Source organism: Acanthaster planci, linkage group LG16 (genome assembly GCF_054643075.1).
Source record: "Acanthaster planci isolate LZ-2023a linkage group LG16, COTS_SCS, whole genome shotgun sequence".
Classification (NCBI taxonomy): Eukaryota; Metazoa; Echinodermata; class Asteroidea; order Valvatida; family Acanthasteridae; genus Acanthaster; species Acanthaster planci.
This window is the reverse complement of record NC_141792.1, coordinates 8618421-8639585: the sequence shown is the minus strand read 5'-3', so window position 1 is coordinate 8639585 and position 21165 is coordinate 8618421. Positions and strand designations below refer to the sequence as shown.

The 21165-nt window shown below is 40.5% G+C and overlaps 1 protein-coding gene across 1 annotated transcript; it reads right to left on the bottom strand.

The window, feature by feature from the left end:
• Positions 1–691: 691 nt before the first annotated feature.
• Positions 692–20493, bottom strand: smg8 (SMG8 nonsense mediated mRNA decay factor). The gene is made up of 22 exons (XM_022253585.2): positions 20323–20493; positions 18406–18511; positions 17966–18004; positions 17141–17263; positions 16593–16676; positions 16121–16188; positions 15615–15726; positions 14733–14798; positions 14385–14473; positions 13858–13988; positions 12528–12733; positions 11948–12087; positions 11414–11501; positions 11020–11175; positions 10074–10217; positions 9188–9392; positions 8822–8980; positions 7875–8021; positions 7151–7318; positions 4974–5157; positions 4272–4454; positions 692–3817 (listed from the first exon to the last, which is right to left on the bottom strand). Exons 1-22 carry the CDS (start codon positions 20448–20450, stop codon positions 3697–3699), a joined length of 2847 nt encoding a protein of 948 aa, XP_022109277.2. The 5' UTR covers positions 20451–20493; the 3' UTR covers positions 692–3696.
• Between the last annotated feature and the right edge of the window lie 672 nt (positions 20494–21165).

Here is a 21165-nt window from a genome sequence, read left to right as displayed (position 1 = left end):
TTACATACTCCAACCCTAAAATTTAGTGCCACTTTCCTTTTATTTTGTCTCATCTCATAGTCGAAGTGGACCACTTTCTGAAGTGTTTTTGAACGAGAAGAATGAGGTAGATGTAAATAGTCGAAGTGGACCACTTTTTGAAGTGTTTTTGAACGACAAGAATGGGGTAGATGTAAATTTTCACAAAATGTTTTTTCAGAAATATTAATATTTTGAACCCTAATAAATGTCTCTGAGTATTTTCAACTGAAGTACACATTATGAAAATTAAGTTAATAAGATACAATTTGTCTCACCTCGTAAAAACAAATTGACAAAACTATTTCAAACAGCAAACAATTGAGGAAAACTGTTTTTCTACCAAGTGTATATAAACTTTCTACCCAAACTGTATGTTACATGTTTCTACAGATAGAGTATGTAACATGTTTCCACAGAAAAGACATAATAAATGTGAAGTTACGGGTATTATTTGGTGCTTCCAGGAACTCCACAGTAAATTTCCAGTTTTGCCGTAACACTTTTTATCTCTTGATTTCTACAAAGAGGAAAAAGAGAACTAAAATAAAATACAAACAAATACGCGGGCAGCACAAGCTTTATTTATACAACCTGTGAAGAATGAGTCAGATGCACTCTCAACTACTGACGACTGATGGAAAATAAGGCTAAACAGATATCACACCCACTCTTGTCAGTTTTATGCTTCCACAAGCTGTTTTATTTCCTTTCTCTGACAGAAAAAAATAACCATCACTGAATACTCCATGATCACTTGATTAAAGTGTTAAGTGGTTATAACGATCACTTGAATTCATGATGCTATCTCTTTTCAACTTTGTACGAGTGGCTAGCTTTGCACGTATACAATGATTTGCAGCAACTGTAAGGTCCTCTATGGGTTTGACCGTGCAGCAGAGATGGTGAATATATCTGAATTAGATGTTTGCATCAAAATGTTCTCTGGGGATGGCCCAATGATGCGGGGATGATGAAGCACCTTCAACACCAACAGTGGCAAGTATGGATTCTGACATATGGAGATGGTCATTAACCTATATCTCCTGAGCACACTTTAAAGTCCTGGTCGGCAAACCTGAATTTATGAGTTTTGAAATCCTCAGGGAAGGAGCAAACTTGTTCTTTCTGAAGAGGAGCAAAAAGTTTGCAGAGGTGAAGCTACATCTGGGGGCTTTTTACACAGAGAAATGCAGTGGACCAAAAATGACTTTCTTTTATTATTCCCCCCCCCAAAATTGAACTCTTTTTCTTTGGAGAGGGGTCGTGGTCCCTATTATCCCCCCTCCTACACCTCTACAGGGATCCACATGCAGTAACAAGAACATATTAGAGCTCAAGATTGATTTCTACAAAAGTCCTGTAGTGCCATTAAGTATGTATGTTCAAAAAGTGAAGGATATTTTTGGAAGTTCATTTCGAGAGATATATTTTTTCTAACTTTGTTTTTACAAGATAAATTTCCCACAGTTTGTTTCCAACATTCTCTAGTTCGTTCTAATGAGATCTATATCTAGAACCATTGTTCCATTTCTGGTAACTAATAATTTGTATGAGATATGTTTAATTTTAAATTCAAGAAGATATACATTTTCAGGTTTGGGTTTATTTCTAAAAAAAAAAAACTTCAAAAAAATATAACTCATAAAAACGAATTTAAAAATATTTCCTACAAATGAAATTGGAAAAATATATCTTGTAGACATGATTTGTTTCAAACCTACCGGAATGAACTGGAGAATATATATCTTGAATAAACAAGGTTCGGAAAAATATATGTAAAAAGGAAGTTGAAAAAAAAATGTTCTTCATAAAAACGAACTTGGAAAAAATACACTTCATAACAACGAACTTGGAAAAAAATATACCTCACTTTTTGAAAATATATACTTGACGGCACTCCTGGGCTTTCACAGATTTCACTTTGGTAAACTACACGTCTGCAAGGTACTATAAAAGAGTGCATATTTCACTGTCAGCAAAGTCGGCCATCTATTGGTCAGTGGCTATGACTGGACTGTCATCCAACATGGCCTCAACTTCAAATCTTACCAAGGGTACACTATGTTCACCACATGTCACAGTAAGAGCTCAATGCCACATTTACCCTGATTTCATGTATTGCTTAGCAACAATGATTATAGGGTAATGTGGTTATTAAAGTACATGTACTTGAAGCAAATTAATGTTACTTTTAATATTTGTCACCAATTTTTAGTCTTCTCACATACTACCAACTAGATTGTCAGAGAAATTGAGGATTACATTACACAAACAACACAATATCAAAATCTCTCCCGATCTCACAATCTTGGGCAAAGGTAGTTTCCTTATCCTCTGGAGATGGCCAAATTTGTTGTAGATTATGATCGTGTGTATGTCACAAATAGTAGCTGTTGAAATGTAGCCACAACACTGGAGAAGAATTCCGAATGCTGATTGGTTCACAGCTGGATGATGAAACCTTGTGCCACAGTGTTTTAAGCACATGAATCCAAAGGATTGGGCATCAAGCTTCGAAGTTGTGTCTGTTGGTTGGGATGAGGCCCACTGTTTGGCTGTGACAGCCCTGTTAAGAAGCCTGTCATTTTGGATTTACATGTAGACCTTCCTACATCTTGAGCTGAACCAAGAGAGAGCACAATTTCCTTAGCAATGAAGGCTCCTTTGGTACTACCTTGCGCATCGCTGGTTAAACAAATAGGAATCACAGATGTTGCAGTGGCATCACCACCAACAAATCAATACTCCAGACCAACACGGCTTTTTTCAACCAATGAGGGGGGTGCTTATGCTCGAGGCGGATACAAACTTGGAGTTGCTGTTGCGTTGAAACACTTTCGTCATTGCTTATTTCAACAAAACTACGTCTATGAGGCAACTATTCCCACTAGGACAAGAAAGGCAATTTTGAGGGCTTTCAATCAACTTGTGAAGACAGCAGTTGAGAAACGCCACACAACATGCTCGTTTTCAGTTTGAAACACGTGGTGAACAAGAACGGTAGTTTAGCGGTGCCAGGTACTGGCATATTGGAACTTCTGAGTAAAGTATACATGTGCCTGTTTCTGCTAAATACATTCATCCTGTGGTGGACAGTTTCTGAACCTTTGCTGATGGGAAGATTCAACATCAGACGACGATTCTGTGTTTGTTTACATCTGTAAGCCAATGATCTGCTTGTTGCTCAGAGGGAAGCAGGCAGCTCTGAAGCAGTTGCGGACTTCTTTGGATGAGAAGATTCATCACCGCCCATATTGGAGTTCAATCTTGTTCATTATGAACATCAATGGCCTGTAGTACCTTTCGTTGTTCTTGACAGCTATGACCCCTTCAAAATGCTGCCTTGATTCAACAAACAGAGGTCACATTGCCATTTTGGTTAACTAGTGCAACATCGGCAGCAGTATTCTACTGCACACGCCCACAAAAAACTAAACAAAAATAAAATCCCCAGATGGAGTTGTTCAACAAGTGAGTTTAATTTTGTGATATTTTCCCAACTCTGGCAGGTATTCATTGAAGCTTCACTGCAATGACTAGCGCATTGTGGTCACCTTACCGGATCAGGACACGCCGCTGGGAAGCAACTGACGTCACAGGGAATGACATCTCAGTATCATCGGTTTTCTTTTAACCATGGAAGGAGAAGGTGTGTGGAGCTCACAGGGGATAGTTTCAGCTGTCCGGAGGTTTCTCCAACGTGGTCAGGTACATGCCCCTCAGCAGCTTGGCAGAAGGGAGGGGTTGGTTGTCTGTTGGGGTGCGGACAGGTCCATTTTCATCAACATAGACATAACTAAAAGACAGGCAGTTAAGGGCAGAAATGCACTACACTAATGATCTATTCATCATGAGTGATGAAAACAAGTTGATCAACAATTAATGGACACCCACCTGTAAATTTTTAAAATCCTGGTACTAAAATGGACAACATGTATTGTACATGTAGAACCAAACAATCAACACAGATGATTCAACTTTTATGACAATGCCAAAAACCTTTGGAAGGTAAAATTTTTTGCCTGTTTACTTACCTTCGTTTCTCTTTCTTTTTCTTGGGGTGTTTTGTCTTTGGCAGTTTTTGCTTTATTTTTATTTTTTTTCATTGCATCCACAAGGATGGTGGGAGGAAACAAGACTTAAATTGTGTTTTGAACTGATCATTGAATAGCTAAACAATGTCCAGGGATATGAAACCGGGGGTACTGCATTCCGTAGTCTGGGACCAGAATTGTTTTTTTGAAGGATACGGAAAGCGCAGGACCCAAAAGCTATTGCCGGTGAGTATGATTCCATCTTCGCTGACCTCTGGGTGAAAGATAGGGCAGGGGTGCTGGTCAGGCCTGAGTCGGGGGTTCAGCTTGATGTAGAGGGGTACATCAGGGGTGACAATGAAGGCCCTCATCAACTGACCCAGGGGAGGCTTGGTAGTCCTATTACATGAATGCCAAAATATGGTTCAAATGTCTTATTTGAATTATTCGACTCTTGAAACACTGTGTGCAGTTCATACACGGCAATGTTTTTTCATAGGAATTTCATATAACCATATAATACACAGATGTGTTCTCAAAGTCTCAAGCATTTGAAACCCAAATGCATGTCAAGTAATGGAAATGAAAGGGACCTTTTTTCACCAGCGGCCAACTTCATAGAGCTGCTTTAGCACAGAATTTGCTTAAGCACAAAAACCTTGCTTAAAAAAAGGTTACCAGCTCAAAATTGATGTGATTGTCATGCTAACCAAAAGACAGGTGAATACCATTCCAAACCAATATATAACACATGGAGTTTTGGCTGGAAACCTGATTTGTAAAGCAAGGCTTTTTCATGCTCAAGCAAATTTTGTGCTTAAGCAGCTCTATGAAATTGGCCCATCCCAAGTTGAAGCAGCACAGCTACATGTGTTATCATTGTTATGTGGGAAGGGGGTAAAACTGCAGAACACTCACCGGCATGGGCAGGGAAAGTACAGTGGCATATCTGATGTCACCAATTTCGTCCCCGTGTCCTTGACGATCCCACTGCCGGTCGCTTTAACGATCTTGTCTGGGCCAGAGCAGATGAAGCGATGGCCCCGTGGGCATTCGTACTCATTGCCGATGTAGGCCCGGATGCTGGGGTCAGTGTTGGAGTCTGAAACAGTTCCGATAGATTCATGCCACTGATTAAGAGAGATTATGGATAACCACATCTGTATGAGGATCAGCTCACAGATTGCAAGCAATCAGTGCAGCAGTTCTACACTCATGTGTGGGTCATGTGTATGCACTAATTGCCTCTTTAACCCACAGGGCATTTACAACTTGGCCAAATGCAGGGAATATGGAGCATTGCCAGTGGAAACCAGTTGTGTGGTCTGCACAGTCCTTAAAGGGGGTAGCCCATGTAGGGTTAAATTGATGTTATATGATAATTTCCAGCTGTCTTATAAACAAAAAGTTGGTTTAACCCCTCTTTTATGTCATTAAATCAGCAAAACTTGGCATTTCCTGTGTGCTTTTTTCAGTCTCCGCCTCGGCTTTTCGCAAAAATTTACCGAAATCGGTCGATGAGGGCAGCAGACAAATTGGCAAAAAAATGACGTCATAGGATAGACTCGACTTTCCAGACCAGAATGCATAGTTCCGGCAAGAAAGTTGATTAGTCCAAGCAAGTAACTCGCAGTGTACGGTGAAAACAATTGTCGGAATGGAACACCAACTTTGAAAAATTAGGCTAGCCTATAACCATGGACAAAAACTACCCCCAAAACTGGTGAAACAAATAAAAGACAAGGAAGGCAATCTAGCTTTCCCAGTAAGCAGTAGTCCCTGAAGACAAATCCCATTCCAACGTCAACCTGTTTCGCGTCACCTGGTTCTGGTGAAGAATATCAAAAGCCTTAGTGGTGGCTCTGACGTTATTTTACTCTGTGGTATTGTTTTCTTACGGTTCTGGTGCTAATATTTGATACATAAAATATTTTCATTAATATTTGATAAAAAAAAATCTTTTGGGGGTGGCAAGATTCCTCCCCACTGGACACACTACTGTATTTCAAAGTCCCAGCTGGAAACAGCTGTTTTTAAAATAATACAAACTTACAGAAAGAGTCTGTATCTCTAGCTAGTGGTGTTAGGTGAATCTAACATATTCGGTATCAATTGTAATTCCATTCAAGAACTGCAATTCCACTCAGAATTGATTCCAATGTCCACTGGTCACTAGTGACAATGACATGTACAGGATGCCACCCACAGGTTACATGCAAAGCATGGGTCACTCATTAGAATTCAACATGACATTAAATCACAAAATCACATAGTGGAGCATGACTGACTGATAACCTACCTTTTCCGAAATGGGAAATATTAATATGACAGTAGCATAAGATTAAGGACAAGATCATAAATCTGTGAAAAACCCTTTTTCTTATTTCTGGTCATTTTGGAAATGTGACTGTGTTTCATTCAATATACTGGCTAGAATGAACTATTTCCAATTTTAATACAAAGCAATACAATACAATTTTGGCCAATTTTAATACAAAGCATTAAAACACTCCTTGTTTAAAGGCTGTTCTCAGTTACATGTACAGCTGATATTCGGAATTCAGAGTATCTTTCAGTGGAGTGTTCCCCAATTATCAATTTTGCACTGGAACAGACTTGCTTAATGACAAACACAGAAGAAATTTAGCTGGGTGATAACCAAGCCAGGAAGGTCCTAATAAACTTTTTGCGAGTTAAATTTGAATTGAAAATGGTACACTGAGAATTCAGGTGAACATAACACTTTGAATTCCCCATACTAAAAACACTGTTGCTATACCTCGGGATTCAGGGCAAGCTTTTGCTTAGTTCCATAAGAGACGCCTTGCACTAATAAGACACAGCTTTCAGTAGATAAGAAGGGCACAAAGGAACCAGCCCTTTCCAGAGATTGTGGTCGCTATGAAAAAGCTTGCCCTGAATCACAAGGTAAAGCAACAGAGTCTTTAGTTTGGGAAATTCAATTTGTTATGTTTATGTGCAAACAGATAACTCAGTGTACCAGATTTTATTAAAATTAAACTTGCAAAAGACATATCAAAATTCTACCATAAAGCACAGAATGAACAACAAGGCATCAGCCGATGGCTACCCACCTTTGGCCCCTCTCTTGTCCCGGTGTTTCCCACCTTTCCGGCTACTCGCTCCAGCCGAGTCACTCAGCACCGGCCAAGAAGGATCCAGGGCGCTTCCCTTGGGAATGGGAATGTCCCAGGGAACCAGAAAATTACAGTCCCGCAGGAAACCAGGCTGCTGCTCCAGTCCTAATAGCAATATACAAATTAAAGGATGCAGTGACTCCCAATGGTAATTCAAATCTGTTTCCGTCAATTATCACCAGGGCTAAAGACCTGAGATTGGATATTTGGACACACAACTTCGTTAAATTTCAGTTTTCAGTTAAGCTCAAAATCGCACTTATTTCCCTGTTTCTATCAGAACCACAAACATTACATACAATAGTGTAAACAAGTGAGCTACTTTATATATATCGTAAAATCAGCATAAATCAATTAACATACTTGTATGAACACCAAGGAGCATTTCAATTAATATAGAGTGTGGGGATGTTCAATATAGAAAAGATAGAAAAGCCTTAAAGTTGATGGAAACAAAAATAAAGAGAATAAAGACACTAACAGGCAGATTACACTTAGCTAGGACCCAGTCTCAATTGGGTAAGAGAGACAGAAACACAGAATAATCAGTAGGCTCCAAGAGCAAGAAATCAAGGGCAAGGATTCTTGGTTAGCTAATCTCAAGGAGGTCTTGCAGAGCACAGACTGTCTCAAACTACCCCCAGAGGGAAGCTGCACCAACCTTTGCTTGGGTTGTACAATGAAGCCTTGCCCAAGCACAGCAGGGACCAGGAGGAGAACAGTGGTAGCAGGCCGTGGGGGGACGTGGAACACATCATTCCCTGCAGGTAATCGGCTGTCGAGGACTCACGGTAGTACACAGGCTTCTCTGCAATAAGGGGGAGCAGAGGGGACAAACGGTGTGCTGGATGAAGAATTACCAAATGAACTCTGCAAATCTAAGATCCTTGCTTGAATCTGGGAAATTTTACTACACACTCTTGGCACAGAGACTATCTCTGGCACTGTGGCTGAGGCTTCAAAAAATAACGAATCCTGAAATGAACTCTGCAAATACATGAGTCTGGGAATATCATCACTGCACTTTTCCTATGGCTGTGAAGTGAAGAAGATACTTGCTTAGGAAAAAACCCTGTACCTATTAAAACATTCTGTGATGTAGAATTCTCATGACAGGTTCTATTTATAGCCATTTTTGGCTTGGGAAATAAATTTTGTAAGCAAGAATTGCTACTTAGCAGGTCTATAAGATTGAATCCATTGCTGCTGAAAAAACTGACTTTATCAATGGGACCTGTGCTCAGCCTTGACACACGAGAGAAGACCGTACAATCAAACTGAAATCTGTCTTAGCTTAGCGTGTCCTGTGTCAAAGGCATATAAACTTGCATACCCATACAAGTTGAGTTCCTAACGAAATCTGTCGTTGTTCTACTCTCTTGTTCCCACTCAGAGCAGATGGTGCTTGGCAAATGTGACTAAGCTGTCACTTCAGCCACATGGAAGTATTCACGGTTTTCCCTTTTTTCACTGCTACAGAGACTAGTTAAACAGAGCTTATCCACTATGAGGTCTTTGAGTTCAAAGGGGACTCTTTACAGGCATGAAAGACTTGGCCAGGGCATTCAGTGACAGAGGGGTGGTCCACACTCTTTTTGAGATTTTTACCTCTGATGGTGTCATGCACTCCATCGCCCATGCTCAGCAGGCTGGCTGCACTGTTGCCGGGCAACCCACTGTGGGCATCATGGGACAGCAGATCGCTGGCCCCAGATTGGCCAAGGCTAAGAGCAGGGCTGAAGGTATTAGGAATACTTGCCGTGTTATCTGAAAACAAAACAAGTTAAGATGACGTGACAATTGGTATTTTTGGGTGATTTCTAAAATCCAGCCTTGACGCAATCATGGACTCCATTCAGTTCAAATCCTGCACGTGAACACTTCTACATCAACCAATTTTTCAATTCTAAGTGTCTATGTCATCTGCCTTCTGTCTCAATTCAATCAAACAAATATTCGAATGACAACCCCTACCGCTCTTCAGCTTTTCGGTGGCCATTTTGCCCAGGCCATCCTCCTTTCCACTCTCCTTCCCAGCACCCTTTGCCTGGTCCTGGCCAGCCAATGCCGGCAGCACCTTGGAATCCCGTCGCTTAGGCTCATACAGCCGGAATGTGTGGTGTTTGTGCTTGCTGCAGCAGCGGTCCTCCAGCTCTTGGAAGAAGTCATAATTGGCAAGCTGCGAGGGGGAGAGGTCAGATTTCAATCTTGAGAGCTATCACTTGGTCTAGATTTTGAATTTGTCACTACCTCCTATGCTCAAAAGACATTGACCTTAAGTCCGGTCTGAAATATAGGCAGGGCATTCTCTTAATATCAAGTTGTTTTTAGTACCTTGCAATTACTTTTAGCAACGTCTTTGGGGTCAAGTTACTCCCACTGACTCAAAAGGTAAGCCCAGCACAAAGCAAGTGCCTTCTTCAATAGGGTTATTTAAAAAAACCAAGTCTTCAACCATGAGATGCTCAAAACAGACGACAAACTAGACTGGAGTATGCTTTAAAGTCACACTTGACAAAAGGCACCAGACTGTTCCAATATTTGGTTTGCAGCCTGAGGGTTCTAAACATCTTTGGGGTTAACTTGCTTCCACCAAATGAAAAATGTCAGCACGGCGCAGAGCAAAGCACTCCAATGGGGTTATGTAAAACAACAGTTTGCCCTGAATCACAAGATATAGCAAGTGTCTTCGGTATGGAAAATTCAAATTGTTATGTTAAGTAAAGAAAAGTACCAGATTTTATTCAACTTAACAGCTTAACTTGCAAAAGGCTTATTGAGTCGAGCCAGAGGAGCTGATTTGACATTCTGGCCACCCTCCGTCAAATACTTAAAACCATTTGCAGCAATTTGGTCTCACCTTCAGCGTGAATGGATCATCCCTCTGCCCGATAGTTCGCCCACAGTTACAGGCACAGGGGGTGCGGTTGTTGTTGGTGTGGGGCATTCTGGGAATCACAGCCTCTGTTTCAGGGTCAGTTGGGCTGTCCAGCAAAAGATGTGCCTGGAGGATACACAGATTTACAATTTAAGTCCTTATAACTGTCACTCACAAATTTTTCTGAAACTCTTTAAGGTCAGTTTTCAAGAGGGAATTGTATCCAATGCAGGACACTGAAATTGTAAACACACCGGGGAGTCAAGTTAGCGTAGTGCTGCTTTCTTTGCCTTCCACTTCTGTGGTCCGAGTTTGATTCCGTGCTCCGTCCACATGTGGATTGGGCTTTCAGTCTCTACCTGATTCCGTGGCTTTTACCCAGAATATTCCTCTGGGCTTTTCCTCCCACTTCTATAACTGTAATTACTTCTCATTTTCTCCTCTCTACAGGATTCTTCAGGCTTGTGAGCTACAGTGGGGCCCTTTTTTGGAATCCTTGGTATCCTTTCTGGAAATAAATGAATAATACCAAATAATAATCCTTTGACTGCACGCAAATCAAGCATCTACACTGTATTAGCCTGTTTGTGAGTGTGTATGTGTGTGTGGGGGGGTGATTTCAGCCACAAACTCTGACCAGGTTTGGCTCTGTGCTTTTGTGGGGACCAGGGAACTTGTCTTCACAAACCAATTCAAGTTCAACAACAATATGGCAGAACAACAATTTTCCAAATCTGATCAATATTCATACTAGTGTTGCTGTCAAGGCTGTACAAGTCCATTCACAAATCCAGTCACAAGTAACATATTGAAGAATGACAAAGGAATGCTTTTGTTACAGTTCATTTGAAACAGCTCAAGACTTCATTTCAGACAGGATGACTTGTGACAGACTTTTGATGGGCTGGGCTACGATGCTGGCCAATACCTTGTGGATGCAGTGATGGCCAGTCAGACTGACCACCTCGCAGAGCTGGCGTCCACCCTGCCAAAACAGCTGGCACTCTGCCTGTAGCTGGTTGGCGTACTTCTCAAAGGCCGGCCCCCGGGCATGCTGGGAGAACACCTTCATGGCTTGGGTTAGCTGCAATGTCAAGTAAGAAAACAAATCCCAGAAGGTCAAAGTACAAATCAAAAAATTTGGAGAGCCAATATTGCACTGCTAGACAGCTAACAGCACACCGACTGTACCAGCCTCACAACATTATAGTTTAAAAAAGCTTTATACATTACCACACCTATATTGGAACATAAAAATTTACCATTTTAAAATATTGCCTACAAAAATGGACATGTTGGACATGTTTAAAGATTAAACTCACCCTGCTAGCATGGACAGTGCTTGTGTAATGTGATGGGGCCCCATCTTGGTATGTCCTGGTTGCTATGGGCAAGACTTTATTACATCGCCTGTTGTCAGAATAAAGGCAAATATTCTTGGAAATATTCTTCGGAGAAAATAGCATCAAATACAACAAAAGCCACATCCAGTATTGGTTCAAGCACAGGCTGTAATCCCTTGGCACAATGCTACCCATTTTTTTCTTTTTAATGCTTTGTGCACAAATGAAGATTCAAGAACAGCTTTGATGATACTTAAAAGTGAAAGACAAAATATATACTTATAATACCCATAACTCTAGTCCCTCTTTTGTCTGATGTACTTGGCATTTTTGTAATGAACGTTGCTGAATGAGCCAAGATCAAATGCTTTCTACTGAAGTAAAAGTGCATCCTCTACCAAAATAATGGTGGTTGTGATGTTCAGCTCTAAATTCATCGGAATGCAGGAAAAGTTCTTACAATGGCTATCAACAGATTCTGTGAGTCCCTTGGGTGGAACCATTCATACTTACGCTTCGGAGAACCGCATGTCCAGGTCGAGGGCCGAGGTCATGGCATTGAAATGGCTGGCGATCTTCGGCTCAGACAAGTCAGTCATGAAGAACTCGTAGAGACGGTCAGACACGGACCTCCACTTGCTGAAGCCAAGAGCCTGGAAAATTGCAAAAGGATTAGGCTAGCTTGTACGGGAAAAATAAATCAATACTTCCTGCTAATTGTGCAAAAAATTCACTCTAGACAGCATCCAGGGACTGCAGATGCACCTCTAAATAGGGCCACCTCAAGGAAAAGGACATTGTTTATGCACCCGGTATGTGTACACAAGTTTACTTAAAGTAGGACATGGGCCATTGTAAGGAATCAAAAGCCTCTTATTTGAAAAGAATATACCTGAGAGTAATACATGAACCAAGGGCAAACATAATTCCAGTAATGTTTAGATTTTTTACTTCATCACAGTTGAATCTTATAGGGCAAATTTCTGCTATTACATATCACTGAATCTCTTCCTTCATGGTTGGTGCTAACAATTATTGTTAGAATGTGAAATCACATATACATGTTTTGTTTGTGTTAATAATTTCCACTGACCTCAAAATGTGGTACTCCCCCTCGTCCAATGCCATCATCAAATCCCTTTCCATCAAGCACCAGCTGGACATGTTCCCAAAGAAATGACCTAAGGTCATCCGGCTGTTTCGTATCCTCCACAGACGGTACTGTGTCCGTGAATATCTGGAACTGTTCCGAGGGTACTGGCGGAGAAGGGCATGTTGTAGGCTGGGATTTGGTGTCACCTTTTTTCCAAGTTCAACAAAAAGAGAACGAAAGAAACAGGTGAGGAAGAGGCTTTTGAAGACTGTAGAGATCTGGCTAAGTTCAAAGATTTAACTCTGCATACACTGTGTGGACCCTCTTCATTCTTAAGTTCTGTCACATAAAGTCAGCAGGGTTTGCACATATTTGCTCATGTTGTCGTCACAGGTTTTAAACAGGCTTACTCAAGGTGGCCCAACTGGGTCAAGAGGTAATGCAGACACTAAGTTTGCAACATGAATTTGAACTTGTATGAAATCGGCTCAACCATGTTTAAATGTATTCATTGTTCCACGCTTAATGTCTTCATTGTACAGCATTAGAACACATCTATAAGAAATTTGCACTTTATAAATGAATAAATTAGTATTATTTTATAATTATTAACTGTCAAAAGCAATGGACATCCACGGGTATATTTCCGACCTCTCTTTCACAGAACTCACTTGATTCGAGCCAATTTACCACTACAAGCAATGCGTTTCTGAACCTTTTATAATGCCTTTAACTAAATCATCAATGCCACTGTTTTGCATTGTGGGAAACCCTCCCCCAGTCAGTGGCATATCCAGTGGGGGGGGGAGTGGCAATTTACCCCCACCCATCAGATTTCTTTTTTTTTTTTAACTATGGAGACTTCATAGTTGAGTAGGAAAGTAATTCCTATTTATTAAACATTAGCACCAAAACCCTGAGAAAACAACACTGCGACATAAAAGCAAGGATGTCGGGACCGTGAGTAAGGTATTCGATATTTTTTACTCCCCAAACATCATGTTGAATAAGCCCGAAACGGCATTCACTTTTGAATTTGCCCCCCTCCATCCCAAACACTGGATATGCCGCTGCCCCCAGTAACCGGCTTGGCAGGCCAGTAACTTCGACCAGGCCTGCGTAAAATGCAAGAACTCACTTGAATGTCAAATTGAACGCAGGCACGCCTCCATGAATAAGCACGAGAAAGGCAAGAAATGAATGCTACAATACTGTGGCGCCACCTATCAAGTGTAATCTTAGGAAAAGGGCAAATTTACATTTTATATCTGTGACAGTGTTTGCGACACTTGCACCTGGAAATGTGCAACAAGCCACTTGCAGTACTTACCTCTCTTGAATGGCTGAAAATTCTTGTTGAGTTCCGATATCATCAATGCAACTGGGTCTGTGGCCAGACACTGCTGATCCAAGAAATACACATAGGCCTGGTTTCCAGGTACGGTAAATAAGCAATGAGATCTGAAAATATGATTAAAGCAATGGTTTGAGAATTTCTGAGGAGTTCTAGTGAAAAAGTGCATTGTAATTTGACACAAGCAATGAAATTATTAGAACCAGAATACAGCCAAAAAAGTAAAGTCAATATAAATAGAAGTAGGTAACTGATCCTACGTGTAGGAACATCACATTTACAGTGGCTGTATTCTGGAAGAGTGTATAAATTTCCAAATTTAAGCCTGGTACTTTCCTGTCCTTATCAATTTACCACTCTTAAATTCTGTGTACAGAGATAATGGTCTTTAAGAAAATATTTGTTGCACAACTGATTCAGGGGTATTGGTGCTCGTTCCAGCTTAGAATGCTCCTGTGATTGAGTTTTGTGAACACCTTGCAGATATAAACGTTAACGCTTACAAATTATTAGTCAAGATGCGGCTCTTGCGTAGGATTCTGTAGATCTGATCCTCCAATGAATGTTGCAAAAGCTTGCGGGCAGACCATCGCTGAAAATAAAATCAAGACTGGTGTCAAATTCTGGAATTAGATTAAGGTGTGAAAAGAAAAGAGAGAATTTTACTAATTTGTGATAACTTGAAGTTGATATCACATTGTGGGATTACATCATTGGCTGGGAATTCTCACTTGGGCACCGAACAATCATTTGGGCATGTCATTCTCATTACTTATTCCAGTTTGGCCAGTATGGTTACTAAGGTGTATAATTCTTCCCTAGGGTGGAAGGCAATGAAGAGGGATACTTACTTTGTACTTGGATTTTGCATTAGACACAGATGCTGTTGAGTTCAGCTCTTCTTCTGTCATATCAGTCTGCAGGAGGTAATAACACAAGATGATCAATAGATACCCAATTTGGTACACACATTTTCGACAAGTAAATGCTGATTTGTAATTGTTTCTCCTTGTTGACTTTCTCCTTGATGACAAGTGATTTCTTTACATACCTCATAGGGCAAAACCTTTGACAACCGATAATGAAACAAAAATGAGTTAGATCACACCACCCCTTCTTTTTTTATCTCTTAACCCTCCTTTGGTTTTTATAGCCCACAGTCACTGGTGAGCATGTATTTTCTATATGGAACTCAAACATGCACAGGTTCAGTGTGTACACAGTAAATTGCCAGCACAAAATGACCCAGGGTCTTTTGTGCAGTCCTCTTCACTGCATTTGGTTTACTGCACAATGATGCACATGAAACAGTGAAGCACAGTTGTTGAGCAACACAAAAGTGCAATCTGATATTCCTGTGAGGGACTGTTGGTGCAGTGCACAACACAACACAGCTGTGCTTCTTTGAGGTCTTCACCAAATGACCCAAAGAGTGACTTCAGCATAGGAAGGTTAACGTAGAAGAGCATGGTCGACTTTCACTTGTGGTTGTCCTTCTTCCTACTGGGAAGTGTTGCACTTGAATCCATAACAAGTCCTCATCAAAGTCCATCATTAGTTCATTACAAAAGGAATCCAGCTACAGTACATGACTAAGTCATGCACTGTTCAAATATGGTGACAAACACATTCCTCTGTCTGTCATGGTCCATCTTTTTACGAAGATAGATCCAGTGAATGGACCTTCTGACTGGACACATCAAAGGACGAGAGAGAGAGTTCCCCCCAATAACCTGTTGGCAGACAAACAGCAGCCTTGGTGTACAGAGTCGGCCGTAGGTCTGGCACTCCTTCCCTACGGATGCTTCCTTTAGGAGGCTGGAGATGGAAGGAATCAACTTCTCCCTGCATATGCAAAAAATGCAAGCTTTTCTCAGCATTTCATGGAGTTAAGGACGCATGGCACACGATTATAAATTGATGCTACTGTTCAGGATGTAAACACTGCAATTTCCAGGCTTGGTTCAATGTTCATGCTTCTGTGTCCATCATTCAGTACCTTTCACCTGTCTTCATTCTATACACCCTATTCTGAAATCGTAAAAAAATCCAGTTTTTATCTTCTCATTTGTTTGTTCGCTGTTACTCAATCTATTGTTAAAGAGTCATACAATTTGCTCTGTGTGATTATTCTGCCATTCTCATTATGGGATGCCCCTTTTACCACTTTCATATTGTATTTACTGTCATGTGATTTTTATTCTATAGCCCTTTCTTCTCGGTTACTCTCTTTGCTGACCTCAAGTTCTGAAGAGCTCTGAACAGCTGGATGTAGCTGGTATCAAAAGTGTTCTTGGGGTGGACGACCTGACGAAACACAGAAGATAAAGAACAACAAACAAAAGTCAATAGAATGTTGTGATAAGCCACAGAAGACAAATGATAACTTTACAACTTGCAGTGGAAAGTCATTTGACAGCTTTTGGAATAAAAATGTCTTTGTGGAGGATTTTCTTTCTATCCATCTGCACTGTGTTATTAAAGTAAGGTACTGTATGTTAACTGGTTTCCTAGTGGAACACTGTACAACACTGCACAAGATCAATTCCAAGAATTCAAAAATTGTACAAATTCTTTCATATACTGAATGAACCTGTTTGTTTTCTATCTGCACCAAGTGGGATTTCTTTTTAACACATTTCCATTTTTGTAAATTCTTCTAATACTGCCCAATGTATCGCATTGTATTGAACTTCATAGCACAGGCTCACCACCATGAGATGACACACAGTGAACATGAACAGCAGAGCCCTGGCATGGCTCGTCCCGTGGTCCTTCCAAAACGCATGGCAATCCTACAGAGGAAACATTTTGAATTACATGTACATATAATTGTTGAAAAAATAATGGTTATAGCTGAAAAGTAACCAGAGTGCACCATATGTACACTGTACATGTGTACACAACGGTGCATTGTAAACATGAACTAATATACATGTACAAAAAGGCGAATGTGAGTTTTCTGCTCCTGCAAGAATGGAAAAGGAAAACTAAGTACATGTATGTTTTTATCTGCCATATCATGGACCTGTCTCGGATGTTTTTCGAATATTTTTCATGTTCTTGACATATTTTCACTGCGCTACATATCGGCAAGTCTCAAAGAAGAAAACTGACCTTTCAAAAAGCAAACAAATCATACACTAAAACACACCAAACAAAGAACTAAAAAGCTATATTGGCTTTTAGCTATCTTTACACAGTGCTAAAACCTGTTAAAATATTACCAAAAAATAGGTATATTTGAGACTAAACTTACTGCATGTGAAAGGTTCTGCTGCATTTGTTGACAGATGCGTGAGAGTATCGCTGTGTCATGGATAGACAGAAGGTGAAGGTAGAGCACCCTAGAATCGGCATCATAAAAGCACTCAATGTTGCACTGGTTCAAAGAATGGAAAAACAGAACAACCGTATCAACTACCCTATGTCCACAAACTTATGTTTTTTAAATCGTATTAAACTAACAAGCTGATGTTAATTAAAATAAGCGAGAACAATTTAATTCCAACTCTCTTGTATCACATGCTGCAATAACTACCACTATTTTATGTACCTTATAAACAAACTTGTGACGTCAAGTCTCATTTTCTTTCCATGAAGTGAGGGTGCTTTGTACCCGAACAACAATAAAGTTCAAGACACTTGATAACAAACACATTGATGTGTTGCAAAACAATATCCAACGGCCCTTCAATGGTCGTGGGGGAATATAGTTCCCCCCTCACTTTTTTTGGGGGGGGGTTGAGAAAAATGTATAAGGTATTCATCAGCAATGAAAAGTGAGAGTAATGAAAAAAGCTAATATGCTGCTATGGTGTAAGGTTCAGGGGTCAAGAAGTATATCTGTGTCATGAACGGTGACCCCAGTGTCATGGCGTCACCACTGACTACATCTATCTGGTTTGGTGGAGTTTGGATGATGAGGGCTTGTTAGTCAAGTTAAATGATATTACAACAATTAGTGATACTTGTAGCCATCAGTAATGGCTAAAGGCATGTTTTTACCATGAACAGTACATGTATCTCTGTAAAACTTGAACAAAATGACTGCAGAACATGGTCAATGTGAACATGTACTTACACTATCAACCTCTGTCTTCTGAGGGCCGAAATCAGGATTCTGTTCAGATTAAGAAAACAAATCAAGTGTCTTAGGTAGCATGTTATCCTCAATCAGATTGTTTATAAATTAAAAAATCAGCTAGAAATTCTGCCAGAGGATGACTACATGAGATGTAACCATAATAACATTTTCCCATGGTCAATCAAAGCGCTTTTGGGCCAGAATACATGTTCAAGTCTTGGCACTCAACAAGATTTCCCATGTCAGGTAGTTTAAGAGACCTCTGTACTGACGGCACCACACTTTGTTTGATATGGTTTCATATGGCACTCAGTCGACTGTGGGCCCCATTGGTTCCACAGAAAAAGATTTAAACAAACTGTGGCATCGTCGTCCATAAAGAAACTCTGGGTTATTCATGTACCCATGATGCTACATGTACCCCCCCTTGTCATTACCTGGAAACTGTTTGTCGTGGTGATGCCATTTAGCATCAGTCCTTTTGCCCTCTGGCTCTTTCCAAAGACTCCGACGACACAGATCTTTTCATTAGACTCTGGTGGGCTGCACAGGAGGAACAGAAAATGGAAAGCCATTGGTAAAATGCTTTCACATGATCAGTGGCGAGTCCCCACAAACATTCTCAACAGCATAATGCAAGAAATGATGATTTCAATTTAGTGTAAAGCAAGATCCATGAAAGATCTTTGCAGTAAATTACATTAAAATTAACCCAAATTGAATATGTTGTGTGGGTTAACCAATTCACTGATAGTTGGGACGATCTCAACTGGAGTGTAGCACTTAGGCTAGCCAAAATGTATACGCAGTTAAAAGTTTTGATCGATGTTGACAGCTTAAGGCTTCCAACCTTTCTCACAGACACGTGTGCTATCCATCATATGCCTTCTCCTTGTACATCTCATCGAGGACAAAACCACATGGGCTGACATTAACTAGTGAATGATTTCACTGACATTTACAATCTCAGTCCAACAGTTTAAGACAAAATACACTGTACTGTATATCATCTCTCTTAGCCCCAGTTTGGGGCAAGTCTACTGGACTCCCTCTGCATGATACAAATGCCGAGGAAGTCCAGCAGACTGGACCAACTGTAGGCTAGTGCCTGCCAGTTAACATGGCAGTTAATAGGGACGCGCATAAATGATGAGGGCACTGCTCATTTGGGAACTCATTTTCTCCAGCAAGAACATGAGGAAATCGTGATAAAATTTTGTCTTTTTCTGCATGTTTTAGCTCCTCTACTTAATTTCCGATTTAATTTTTTTTAATTTCAAGTGAAAAAACCATTTATTTTATTTAAATAATGCATGAATGAGAACAAAGATTTCATTCTTGCAGTCAGAGGTTGTTCCATTTATTGCACTTACATTGTACGTCTGAACAGAGGCGTAACTCTCCATTCACTTTGTACAGGGATTTGCATGTTTTCTTACTTTTTTGCTGCAACATGATAAAAATAACTGAAACCTGTTCGGTACAGTGTGGGAGATTTTCGTAGTGCATAAACACGATAAACAGTGAAATTTCAGGAACATTTGATCATGTTGATGTAAAGGTTAAGGTCAGTGATTCAGTTTTTCCCATGGACCATGATCGCAACACTATATTTGCCCCTTTGACGAGTTTGAGTTTCGAGTTTTCAATATTGAATAGCCACTAGTAGGCCTAAGCCTTTGTTTACGTTTCATGTGCAAGCTCAAAAGACTTAATAGAGCAGAGGGCAACAAATTTATGACTGGGAGTGAGGTGGACATCAGACCCCACAGTTCTGGGGGTAATTCATAACAATGTTGAGTAACCAAGGTAACACGGAACCATGGTAACACTTAGCGAATGGATGCTCACGATTGCTATTGTTGTTTTTGTAGACAATTTGTTCCCGTCTTTGTTCACTTAGGCCTAGGCATGCCCTACATGCACCTCAAATGTAAAGTTAACATGGCAGCAGAGTGGGAAATAGGCTTATTCAAAGTTATTGTTGACCAATCAGAGAGAAGAATCAAGGCTCAGTGATGACGTTCCAACCACGAGAACGAAAAAATGAATTTTTGCTTTTCGGTAAAAATCAACATATCCACACTCACCTAGGTCACCTGACCATGCTGACTTGTCCTCCTGCTCTAGTTCTAGGCCTACAGAAATTCAGCTTGATCTGCATTTGCCCCTAGCCCCACTAGTGTGGCACGGACTATCACTCCCGATCTATCCTTATGGATTGGGAATGAGAGTCCGTGCCACACTAGTCGGGCTACATTGGCCCCCTAACCATGCTAACCTTACTGGGATAAGACCTACAATACGTGCAAATCATCCCAAAACATCATCATACAAAATCCAATCGTACTCACCCAGTATTTGAAAGGAATGAAAGGCGGAACCAACATTTCTTAAAATCTACAGCCATTTTCAAACACGTGTCAAACTCCTTTTTTCTTGCAAAACCGGCTTTGATCTTTCGGTCAATGCGGACATACATGTACAAGATGTTGCAGGCAGATGATCATGACGGAAGGTCAAAAGTATAACCTTTGAACTCTGTATATTCGATGAGTCGAATATGAGAGAGGTGTGTTTCAACGAAAGCAATAATTGATCATAATTAATTATATCCCTTATGATACCATACTTAACACTCTTTACTGAAATCTTGTATTACTTACTTTTATTACTTTTAATATTGGTTTCTTACTGTCTTTTCAAGTTTAATGCATCATCGGTTATCAGTTTTTTCCCGCATGATTTCGGTTGTTCCATTTCTGACACACCGAGTTGTCAGCAAGTTGTGTGCCAGGCCTCAGGCAGCATGCCCGGCCGGTGTCACAACACTGTGTAATGCTTACCAATATTCATCTCCCTCAATGTGAAAGGATCCGAAAAACACGAGTCTCATACCACACAAGGGCGCTGTTGAATACGAAGGACTTGCCCGAGTCCCTTAAGACAGCACTAAATTTCTGGGTTTTTTTTTTTTTGAGAGAAATCATCGTCCTACAACTGCTTGTTTTGTCTCTTTGTATGCACATAGGTCCAAAACATTAAAACAGATTGTTCAAAACCCACAGCGACCCCGAAACAAATGGCTCAGGCTACCCATATGCATGGAACATCTAAATTAATCATCAGCTGCAACAAAAGAACGGACAGCTTATTAAGCCAGGTACATGCATATTAATGCAAATGTCACGGTGTTG